At 36.9% G+C, this 12,621-nt stretch overlaps 1 protein-coding gene across 5 annotated transcripts in view; it reads right to left on the bottom strand.

The window, feature by feature from the left end:
- The window catches only part of ULK4 (unc-51 like kinase 4), a 633,437-nt gene that overhangs the window by 208,435 nt on the left and 412,381 nt on the right, over window positions 1-12,621 (bottom strand). For all 5 annotated transcript variants that reach the window (XM_079114122.1, XM_079114115.1, XM_079114118.1 and 2 more), the window contains one exon: window positions 6,707-6,805. In XM_079114122.1, coding sequence (XP_078970248.1) covers window positions 6,707-6,805 — 99 coding nt within the window. The remainder of the gene's footprint in view (window positions 1-6,706; window positions 6,806-12,621) is intronic.

Below are 12,621 nucleotides of genomic sequence, written 5' to 3'. Positions count from 1 at the left end.
AATTAAAAACTCAATATCACCAACAGACTAGACCACTTGGAAGACAGAACCTCACGCAATGAAGACAAAATACATTATCTTGAAAATAAAGTTGACCACACGGTGAAGATGGTAAGAAATCATAAACAGAACCTCCAAGAAATATGGGATAACATGAAAATACCAAATTTAAGAACTGTCAGGATAGAGGAAGGCATAGAGACACAAACCAAGGGAATGCACAATCTTTTCAGTGAAACAATATAAGAAAATTTCTGAAACCTGAAGAATAGAAAATCAAATATAAGAGGCTTATAGTACACCAAATGTACAAAATTACAACAGATCCACACTAAGGCACATTATAATGAAAATGCCCAGCATACAAAATAAAGGTAGAATTTTAAAGACTGCAAGAGAAAGCATCACATTACATACAGGGGTAAACCAATGCTGATCTCAGCAGATTTCTCAACCCAGACTCTGAAAGCTCGGAGAACCTGTAACAATATACACCAAGCTTTAAAAAAAAAAAAAAAAAAAAAAATGGATGCCAACCAAGAATATTAGATCCAGCAAAATTAAGCTGCAGATTTGATAATGAAATAAAAACCTTCCATGATAAACAAAAACTAAAAGTATTCACAACTAGAAAGCCTGAACTACAGAATATTCTCAGCAAAATATTCCATGAGGAAGAAATGACAAACAACAATGAAAGACAGCAAAGGGAGGAACTACACTAAAGGAAAGTCAATCAAAGGTGATACCAAATCAAGTTAAAAATCAAAACTAAAACCAAAATGACCAGGAAAACAAATCATATCTCAATAATAACCCTGAATGTTAACAGTCTAAACTCACTGATCAAAAGATATAGACTGGCAGAATGGATTTTTAAAAAAAGACCCAACAATATGCTACCTTAAAGAGACCCATCTCATAGGAAAAGATATCCACAGATATCTGAAAAGATATTTGAAAGTGACAGTATTGGAAAAAACATATCATTCTGATGGACTGCGCAAAGAAGCAGGGATTTCCATCTTCATTTCAAATAAAGTGAACTTCAAGTCAAAGTTAGTCAGAAGGGATAAAGAAGGACATTTCATACTGCATGATGGAATGATACATCAACAAGACATAACAATCATAAACATATATGCTCAAAGAATGTAGCTTCTATGTACATCAAACCCTTCTCAATTTCAAGAATCAAATAGACGACAACACAATAATACTGGCTGAATTTAACACACCTTTCTCACCATTGGATAGATCTTCTGAACAAAAATTTTAAAAAGAAACTATAGAACTCAATAATACAATCAATAACTTAGACTTAACAGACATACATAGAATATTTCATCCATCAATGAGCAAATACAATTTCTTCTCAGCAGCACATGGATCCTGCTCTAAAACAGACCATATGTTATGCCACAAGGCAACACTAATAAGCAAATACAAAAAAATAGAGATACTACACTATCCTGCATTTTATCATATCATAATGAAATGAAATTACAAATCAATGAAAAAATAAAAAATAGAAGCTACTTCAACACCTGGAGACTAAGTAGCATGCTATTGAATGACCAATGGATTGCAGAAGAAATCAGGGAGGAAATAAAAAAATACTTAGAGGTAAATGAGAACACTGATACAACATATCAAAATCTCTGAGACACTATGAAGGTAGTGCTAAGAGGAAAGTTCATTGTTTTGAGCTCATTCATTAAAAGAATTAAAAGTCAACAAATAAATGACCTGACATTACATCTCAAAGCCCTAGAAAAAGAAGAAAAAATCAAAACAAAAAGCAGAAGACAGAGAAAAATTAGAATCAGAGTTGAAATCAGTGAAATTGAAACAAAAGAAACAAATGAAAAAATTGACAAAACAAAAAGTTGGTTATTTGAAAAAAATAAAATAAAATTGATAAACCCCTAGCCACACTAATGAAGAGGAGAGAAAAAACTCAAATTACTAAAATTTGTGATGAAAAGGAAATTTCATGACAGATACTATCGAAATACAGAAGATAATTAGAAACTTTTGAAAATTTGTACTCAGATAAAATAGAAAATCTCAAAGACATCAACAAATTTCTAGAGACATATGAACTGTCCAAACTAAATCAGGAGGACACACACAATTTAAATAGGTCAGTTTTAAGCAATAAAATAGAAGATACCATCAAAAGCCTACCAACCAAGAAAAGCCCAGGACCAAACAGATCCTCAGCTGAGTTCTACAAGACTTTCAAAGAGGAACTAACACCAATACTCCTCAAATTATTCCATGAAATAGAAGAGGAGGGAACCCTTCCAAACTCATTGTATGAGAATAGTATCACCCTGATAACAAAACCAGACAAAGACACATCAAGGAAAGAAAACTTCAGACCAATACACTATTGAACACAGATGTTAAAAATTCTCAATAAAATTCTAGCAACTTGCATATAAAAACATATTAAAAAAAGATGGTGCGCCATGATCAAGTAGAGTTCATCCCAGGGATGTAAGGTTGGTGGTTCAGCATCAGGAAATCAACAAACATAATTCAGCACATCAATAGACTTAAAGGATCATATGATCATCTCAATAAATGTAGAGAAAGCATTTGACAATATACACACCTCTTCATATTTAAAACAGAAAAACTAGGGATATTGGGAACATATCTCAACATTGTAAAAGATATCTATGCTAAGCCCAAGGTGAATATCATTCTAAATGAAGAAAAATTGAAAGCATTCCCTCTAAAATCAGGAACAAGATAGGGACGCCTTCTCTCACCATTGAGATTCCACATCGTCTTTGAAACTCTAGCCAGAACAATTAGATAGACCAAAGAAATTAAAGGGGTACAAATTGGAAAAGAAGAATTCAAACTATCACTATTTGCAGACAACATAATTCTATATTTAGAGGATCCAAGAAATTCCACCAGAAAACTTCTAGAACTCATAAATGAACTCAGCAAAGTAGCAGGATAAAAAAAAAAAAATCAAATGCATTTCTATATATAAGTGATGAATCCACTGCAAGAGAAATTAGGAAAACTACCCCATTCACAATAGCCTCAAAAAAAAAAAATAATCTTGGAAATCATTCTAACAAAAGAGGTGAAAGACCTCTAAAAGAAAACTACAGAACACTAAAGAAAGAAATTAATAAAAACCTTAGATGATGGAAAGATCTCCCATGTTCTTGGATAGGCAGAATTAACATTGTCAAAATGGCCATACTACCAAAGGCCCTATACAGATTCAACGCAATTCCAATTAAAATACCAACATAGTTTCTTGTAGAAATAAAGAAAGCAATTATGAAATTCATTTGGAAAAATAAGAGACCTAGAATAGAGAAGCAATCCTTAGCAAGAAAAATGGAGCAGTAGGCACCACAATATCAGATCTTACTGAGCTATAGAAATAAAAATGGCATGGTATTGCCAAAATAGACCAATGGTACAGAATAGAGGACTCAGAGACAAACCTACATAAATACAGTTATCTCATGCTAGACAAAGGTGCCAAAAACATACAATGGAGAAAAGATAGCTTCTTCAAATGTGGTTCTGGGAAAACTGGAAATCCATATGCAGAAAAATGAAATGTTTAAACCCCTATCTCTCATCTCAACTCAACTCAATGTGGATCAAGGATATAGGAATTAGACCAGAGACCCTGCGCCTAATAGAAGAAAAAGTAGGCCCAAATCTTCATCACGTTGGCCTAGAAACTGACTTCCTTAACAATACTCCTAAAGCTTAAGAAATAAAATCAAGACTCAATAAATGGGAGGGACTCAAACTAAAAAATTTCTCAGCAAAGAAAGCAATCAATAATGTGAAGAGAGAGTCTACAGAGTGGAAGAAAATCTTTACCACACACACATCAGATAGAGCACTAATCTCTAGGATATATAAAGAACTCAAAAAACTTATCACCAAAGAAACAAATAACCCAATCAATAAATGGGCTAAGAAACTCAGCAGATACTTCACAGAATAATACAACTGATAAACAAATACATGAAAAAATGTTCAACATCTCTAGTAATTAGAGAAATGCAAATCAAAACCACTCCAAGAGTTCATCTCACTCCAGACAGAAAGGCAATGATCAAGAATACAAGTAATAATAAGTGTTGGTGAGGATATGGGGAAAAGGTACACTCAGACATTGCTGGTAGGACTGCAAATTAGTGCAACCACTCTGGAAACCAGTATTGAGATTCCTCAGAAAACTTGGAATGGACCCACCATTTGACCCAGCTATCCCACTCCTTGGCCTATACCCAAAGGACTTAAAATCAGCATACTACAGAGATACAGCCACATCAATGTTTATAGCAGTTCAATTCATAATAGCTAAGCTATAGAACCAACCTAGATGCCCTTCAACAGATGAATGGAAAAAAAAAAAAAAAAAAAAAACACCAAAAAACAAAACAAAAAAAAAAAACCTGTGGAATATATACACAATGGAATATTAGTCAGCCTTAAAGGATAATAAAATTATGGCATCTGCAGGTAAATGGATGGAGTTGGAGAATATCATGCTAAGCAAGATAAGCCAATCCCCAAAAACCAAAAGCCAAATGTTTTCTTTGATATATGGATGCTGATCCATAATGGGGGGGGGCAGGAGAATGGAAGAACTTTGGATGGGGCAGAGGGGAGGAAGGGGAGGGGAGAGGCATGAGATGGAAAAGATGGTGGAATGAGATTGACATCATAGGTACATGTATGATTGCACAAATGGTAAGACTCTACATCATGTATCACCAGAGAAATGAAAAGTTGTGCGGCATTTATGTACAATGAATCAAAATGCATTCTGCTGTCATGTATAACTAATTAGAACAAATTTAAAAAGTGCAAAAACAGTCATAGACAATATGCAAATGAACTGTCTATGTAGTTGTTCCAATAAAACTTTATTTACAAAACCAGGGAGTAGGCCAGATTTAACCCACAGGTCAATCCCTGCTCTGTCACACAATGAAAAAAATATGTTCAATATTTCAATATAGTTGGATTTCTCCCTGTATATTTTTGGTTCCTCTCATTTTATACCACTCCACACATTCGATTAAAAAAAGTTCATAGCAGTTATAGCTTCTTGTGAAATTTATTCTTTACCATTATATAATCCCCCTCTTTTTTTGTTAAAGGGGATTTTTTTTGTATTATACTTTGTATCTAAGATAGGAAGACATTTACAAAGAACAATATAAAGACCAAATATAAGTTCCAATAAGTCCATTAAGAGTAAACAAGTTCAACTGGAATAAGCTCACCTATTTAAAGAAAATAAATCTCAAGACTGTGGTGAAAACTAAAACCATATTTATAAAATAAACATGTGAAATAGAGTGCCCTTGAAGTTTTATCCATACTGGATTCTTCAGTCTTCCTTAAACTATTTTTTAACCTACTTGTTATAAATGTGGGTATTATCCCCTGTGCTGCATTGTGTCCGTTTACTTACCTTCAATGGGGTCTTTTCACGGCTTCCATACGTCCTTCGAGTGTGTGCAGTCTATTGGTCTTTCCCGTCTGTTCATGTTCTCAGGAGCCTGCTTTGTTTCCTGCCCTTTGCTGCGAGAGTGCTGGCTCTCAGGGTCCAGCCCTGGGACTCTGTGCTGAGTCGTGTGGTTACTACCGTATAACTTCACTTGACACTCTACCCCAGGGATCCTTCTACTTTGTCAGGGGCATGTCTAGTTCCCTGGGTTTTGTGTCTTTCCCTCAATTCATTATCAGCCCTTGGGCCACATTTTTGGTGACCACTTTATCCTATGCTATTTAATATAAATCAGTAGTGATGTTTCCCTTTTTAAAATTTCCTTCAGTTGAAACAAACTTTTGCTTGAATACAGTTAAGCATACAGAATTATTCATCCAAACTGCATCTGTCCTCCTTGAAGCCACAGGGCAGGAAGAACCAAATCCAGCCGTTTTTTCAGCACTGAGAGCTGCCTGCCTCTGTGAAGGAGGGGAGCCACAGTGACGCATTTCCCTGCGTTATCTGTGCCACTGTCCTTGAAGCCACATGGCTGCCTCCCTTCTTCATGAGGTTCTATGGAATTTCATCAGTGGGCCCTCTGGCTGACTGCTCTGTTCAAGGGCGAGTACTGTGTCTGTATGTTGGGTCCTCTTTAAGTTTGGTCAAAACTGTTCATTTGGTTCAAACTCTGAGTTTCTGTTGGGCTCTTTTCATATCTTCAGTGGTCTTGTATAGTCTTACTTGTTTTTATTTAATTTTACCTATTTTAAAGGTTCCATTTTTATTGGGGTTGAAGGAGGAGGTGTCCCAGGTCTGTGTCTGTGCTTTCAAGTTTCTGGAGAGTCCTGCATGCCAAGTAACATTCTAAAATCTCATTTTGAAAGGGAATTGATTTCTATAATGATTTGTTCTTCCTTCGTGGAACTCATTTGTTCAATTTTTTTTTTTTTTTTACCTCACATTAAGAAAGTAATTAATTTGAGATTCTGCCTTACTTATATATCTCTTTAGATGAATGACAAGTTTCCTGGTTTTAAAGTATAAATTTAGTATTTCCAGAGCAAATAATCTTTCAGAGTTCTTTTGGTTCTAGTTTTGAAGGGAATTAAAATAACATAGAAATTCAAAAGTTCATGAAATTCAAATAAAATTACTTCAACCTCAGCAATATTCTGAAAGACACATAAACAGGTGAGCTCTTACCAGTGGAATAAGTAGGCTAATTAGGTCTGTCAGTGGTTTGCAAAGCAGCAGCAGGTCTTCAGCAGCCTGAGTGTCCCCTCCTAAGCCAGACTTCTGGGCCTAGAACAGAGGGATGAGAAATGAAAACCGATTAACCAGCGTAGCTGTAGGAGACAGATGAGCAGATGTGAGGGTCTGGAGAAGCATTCTGCCTGGGTTCCTGACATCGGACATGGAGGCCCCAGAAGAGACAAAACATGATGCACAGTGCAAACACTGCCATTGCCACCAGCGCAGGCCAAAGAGGCAGACCCAGACAGCCCACAGATAAAGCAGTAACAAGGTCTGCCACTGGAGGACGGATGGTCACACGCTGCATGCTGCCCAGGATAAGCACTTTTTCTTCCCAACCTTCCTGAGACTAGGTGCCTTAGTCCCATTTCTTAGGTGAGAAGACTGAAGTTCAGAGAAGCTATGTCATTTGTCTAAAGTCCCACAGATACTGGGCGATGAAGCCAAAGGACAAATCTAGGCGATCTGATTCCAAGTCATATATACTAATCTCCTCTGAGTATTTTTATGCACATTACATATACATACCAAATTAATTTTGCTATGTTTTCCTTGCATGTATGCAAATACCTGCTCAGAGAACACCTTCTAGAATATTTACCTAATATAATACTGAATGAATAGGCTTCAAGTACTGATCTACATTCCTTAGGATATATAAGCTTAAACTGTCTGAGACTAAGAAATGAGTGAGTGGATTTTACTTTAAGTGTCTCACCTCCCGGGAGTTTTATAGAACTGTGATATTTCAAAGGACATTTCCATCATAGAGATGAGTTGATATATATTGAAAAGTAGTACAGATAAATATCGTGTGTGCTACAGAACGTATTATTTCTTCATATTATTTATTTCTGCTTTTACTTTTATTCAGAAAAAGAAAAAGAGCACTTTTCAATGACCTCTGCCTGAACTCACGGGGCAGGCCGCCCCGCCTTGGATCATTAACCTGACTTCAGGGTCTTTCTCATGAATGTGAAGTTTCCTTCTGCACTTCAGACCTGTGAACAGAATTTCAGGTGCCTGTCTTTTACTTTCCTTTTTTGTTGTTGTTGTTTTTCTGTTTTTTGTCTTTTGCTTTTTGTGCAGAAGGACTTGATTGAAAATGAGATACTTATCTTTTAGCAATGTACACCTCTCTACAGTAATGGGGAACCACAGCAATCATTAACTTGGAAGTTTGGAGTTTCCCTCTGTACCTACCTGACTATTGGAAAGGCAGCGCTTCCTCCCATAAAATAAATGCGTTGCACTATCCTAGAGGGCTGAACCTTCCTGAGTCTTGGCTGTTGGTCCTGTGCCTTTTTAAGCATAGTCTGACATAGAATATTGGCCCTTTCATATTAACATGTTTTCCTTTAGAGAAGACCAATTCCCTCCTGGTAAGGATAAAGCAGTGTTGCAAATCAGGATCTAACAACAGTGAGGGGCATGGTATCCCTGCTTCCTTTCTAAACTTTATAAGCCAACACATGGAGCAAAGGAACAAGCCCACAGTGGGGGGACTTTCCTACTAGGATATTCAGTGTGCTCCAGACCCTCCAAAATCTACACAGTCATTTGTTATTAGTGCCAAGAAACATCTAGACCCTGCCTAGCAATTGTCATGGGTTCCAGAAAGAGAATGCTGCAGCTTTGCACAAGAGAGAGGTGCATGACAGGAATACGTTAGAAATTCAATTCTCTTCACAAAAGTAGCAGCACTCAATGGAAGCTCTGTGTAGCAAGGACTACATGGAGCAGTGAACACAGGATTCAACAAACAAATTCAGAGGCCCAGGTCTGCTCTTCTCCCAGTGTATCTCCACTTCCCAATATCCCACTTCTTCGAGTCAGTCTCCTGACATCCAGATCTGTGGCCCTTTTGGTGCATTTTGAGTAGGGCTCCTGTCTCTATCCTGACAGCTACTGACTTTTGCAGATTCCTTTCTAGAACTCCCTCTCCCTTGTCATTGCTCTACAGCAGATTCTCACTATTTTTGACCTACCCAGCTGGTACAGTCAAGGCAAGAGAAGACAGTGGTCTGAGAGTGGTTTGGGAGAAGTCATTGAATGCTAGATATTTAAGGTAAAAGCTACATTATTCTGTGACAGATAAGATGAAGAATATGCAAAAGAGGAAAATTTTAAGACAGATTCTCAGGTTTTTGGTTTGCAAGCAGGGTAAGGGTGGCATAACTTGCTGGCAGGGAAATGGGCTTAGAAGACAAATTCTGAGCTCAGTTTTGGACTACGGGATATATGGTGGTCACAATAATTAAGTGTTAAATATATTTTATAATATATATTATAAATATAATATATATAAGTATATAATATATAAATATAAAATAGATATAAATATATTATATTTATATAAATATAAACATTTATATATAATTTTATATATATATATATATATGGATCTCCAAAGAGAACTCTGGGTAGAAATACAAATTTAACAATTTTAATATATAAAACCTGGAAATGTCAACTTAGGAGCCATGTTTAATATTAAATAGCAAGACAGCATGATATAAAATGAGACAGAATACAGTCAACTTCTTAGCACAAAAATGTCTGGGATTAATACAATTCTGTGACATCTACTATTGCTACGTAAAACCTAGTGCACAGAAGCAAGTGTTCCACAGAGGTCTGCTGATAAACACAAAGGGAAGCCATCTGTAAAGAATGAGACAGCTCCTCATGAAGTTAGTTGCTGGTGGGTGTCTCAGATAGGCTTAAGCACACGCTACGGCACAACTGTCCATGGCGTGTACCAGATCAACCCAATTCCCTTCCCACTGTGCTCCCCAGATGTGATCATGTGCATGTTCTTGATGCAGAGATGAGAAAGACTCAGTCCCTACTCTCTAGGAGCTCTTAATTTAATTTAGAGGATTACCAGCTCCCACATAACTGCACAGAAGACCAAGTACAAAACTGCTATATTAGAAACAGAAACAAAGTTTGGGTGGCAGAATGTGACCAATGACATCATCATTTGGACGGTGGGATAAAGGGAGAAATGTGGAGTCTCAGAAGTTGGGGATTCCATGAGGAAAGGCAAGGGAGTGACAAGATCAGGATCCGCTTAGAAGATGGGTGATACAAATGCTTCATTTGGGTGTGGGCAGTGGAGAAGCCTGGCAGATGAGGCACTAAGTGACTGGATCACACAAGACCCTGAATTTCTCTCCAGAGAGTTAGAAAGTTATGTCATAGATAATGAGGTATCACTGAAGTTTTCAAAGGATATGATCAGGACTGTGGGCTATGGCAGAAAAATTTCATCTGCACTTAACAACCAGGTCTGGACAATCCACAGGGAAGAGCAACAAAGGGAAGAGCATGGAAGAGTCAAACTGGTTAATTCCAAGAGACCCTAAAATAGAAACTATAGCCTCTTCAACCAGAGTTGGGTTTTATGTGCATGTGAGACTAAGAAAGATGCAGTGACCACATCTCAGTCTTCTAATACAACACACCTGCACGTTAACAACAGTATACAGGTAACTAAAGAATAACATAAAAAGTTTTCCTATGCCCACCTCAGAGATGACAGACGAAGCCCAGAATGGAAAGTTCGGTGACCTGGGCTATAATACTAAATATGTGCCTTCCTTAGAAAGGCCATTCCCAGCTTCAAAACTGGGTCTGATCCCTCTCCCATTAGTCATTCTGCAGCACCCTGTTATCATTCCATTGTTGCATTTTTCACAATAAAATGTGAAAATTCACTTATAATTGTGTATTGACAGTCTTCTCTACTAAACTATAAGCCCCCTGACAGCTTACACCCATTTCTCTCTTGACCTCTACTGAAATTACAGGTGCCTAATCCTATGCTAGACTCCTGAGTACAAAATAAAACAAATTAATAACTTACAAGCCTGCTAGGTGTTAGCCAGCAAATATGAACTAAGGGCCCTGTAATGCAGCAGGACACACAAACGAGGAAATCATGGCCCACAGTAAGCTCCTTATAAACAAGAAATTGAGTACCTACCTTTCTTCTTATTGCTATTTATGATACAGCAACCAATTACTGGCTCACTTCCCTAAGCCAGGTATATGTAAAACACTTAATATTTATACCTAAGTACTAAGGCTCACCACAACCCTGCAGAGTACTGATATCTCCTTTACGAATGAGGAAAGTGGTACTCAAGCAGGAAAAGTGACTTGTTCGGGCCCATACAGGTGTGCTTGGAATTTGAATAGAAAATATGCCAGATTGCAAGGCCCATGTGCAGCACCACACCAGTGAGTCTCAGGCAATTATTGTTTTCTGCCTCTATATCTGTCCCACGCAACACTTGGGCTTAAAATTGGACCAACGCTGAATCTCAGGGAAAGTTGGAGGATGGGCTTATACTCCAGATGGAGATCTGACACTTGCCTACTCAGCACCCACATGGATCAAACCACTTTTCCTTGGAAAAGAAAAGTGCTTCATAAATCTAACCACTATTATAATTTACATACTGCCACTCTTCAATTCTACTTTAAAGAAGTTTCTGTATAAAGCAGATACAGATTTTGAGTGCAGAAGAATTTCTAGTGTAGAGTATTTTATAAATGGAAAAGGTGACAGATGGTTTTGCAAAGTACTTATAGCTCAGTGTTTCCAGTGGCTATGCCTTTGATGAGCACTCCATTTCTTTCCCCAACTCTTTCCCCTAACTCAGTCTCAAGGACTCTACCTCTTTCAGACTGACCCCAGGTATCATGGAGATCAAAGTCAGAGGTCAAGGCCAAAAGCAATATGTGACAGATATTATAAGGAAGGATTCAAAAAGACGATAGCAGGAAAAGAGTGTTGAATAGTATGAAAAAAAAATTAAAACCAGTGATCTACTGGCATACTAGCAAACTGAAAACAGATAATTAGAAAACATTTGTATTAAGGAGTTTTCTTTTAAATACCCCTGAATATGTGCCTCATCACTTGTAATAAAGGAAAATTTTTATTGTTCTGGGGATTTTTAACTTCTGATCCTTTTTATAAATCTACAGTTTATGGGACAGTCTTCACAGACTGATATCACTAAAGTACTTATGTCTTGAAGAATTCCATAAAACTACCACTGTAGTTTTATATTCTTTGAAGACAGACTCACTAGGAAAAAGGAAAAGCTAGAAAAAATACAGTAATTCAAGATTCCAAAAGTACTTAAGATGCTTTACTATTAATTTTAAATGATTATAGATGAACAAATAAAAACAACAAGATAATACAAACACCATGTTAACCACTGGTTTTACAGATTGGGTTAAACACTTAGTAACTATCAGATTTGTTCCAAGGATTGTGGAATTATTTATTAAATCATATTGGACAAGCCAAATACTTGACTGGCTTAACACTGCATAAAAGATACCATATATCATCGTGAAAACCCAGGGTCTAGGGATTCATTCTTGGCTCTGACTCCTGGCAAGGTATCAAAACAGTTCAGTTTCAACTTTAGCTTCTGCATCTATCTGAGCTAGGATTCTACTATTTGATACACATCTCTTGCAATTTTACCAGGCTTTTAAACATAACAATGAATTCATATTGGCTGTGTGCCTTTCTCTTGATCTAAGAATCAGCTGACTAGGATAAAAACATTAAATGAATTAGGTATGTGGAGGCACATCACATGAAAGTACTCAATAAAACCACTTCTTCCTTCCTTAGAATATGATTCTAAGTAAACACAGGTTAGACTTCAGGGCCAATTGACCTTTTTCTATAGCCAATGAACTCACCTCTGATTCTCCAAACCACTCCATAATTCCACGTTAACATCATAAGGGAGACCAAATGAGAAAGTTTATGTGATATACATATATGTACATGTATACATGCATCTAATTGCATCAAATGTGTGTGT

This window comes from Sciurus vulgaris, assembly GCF_902686455.1.
Source record: "Sciurus vulgaris genome assembly, chromosome: 16".
Lineage (NCBI taxonomy): Eukaryota > Metazoa > Chordata > Mammalia > Rodentia > Sciuridae > Sciurus > Sciurus vulgaris.
Note: the sequence above shows the minus strand (reverse complement) of the source record. Positions and strands in the feature narration are given on the sequence as shown.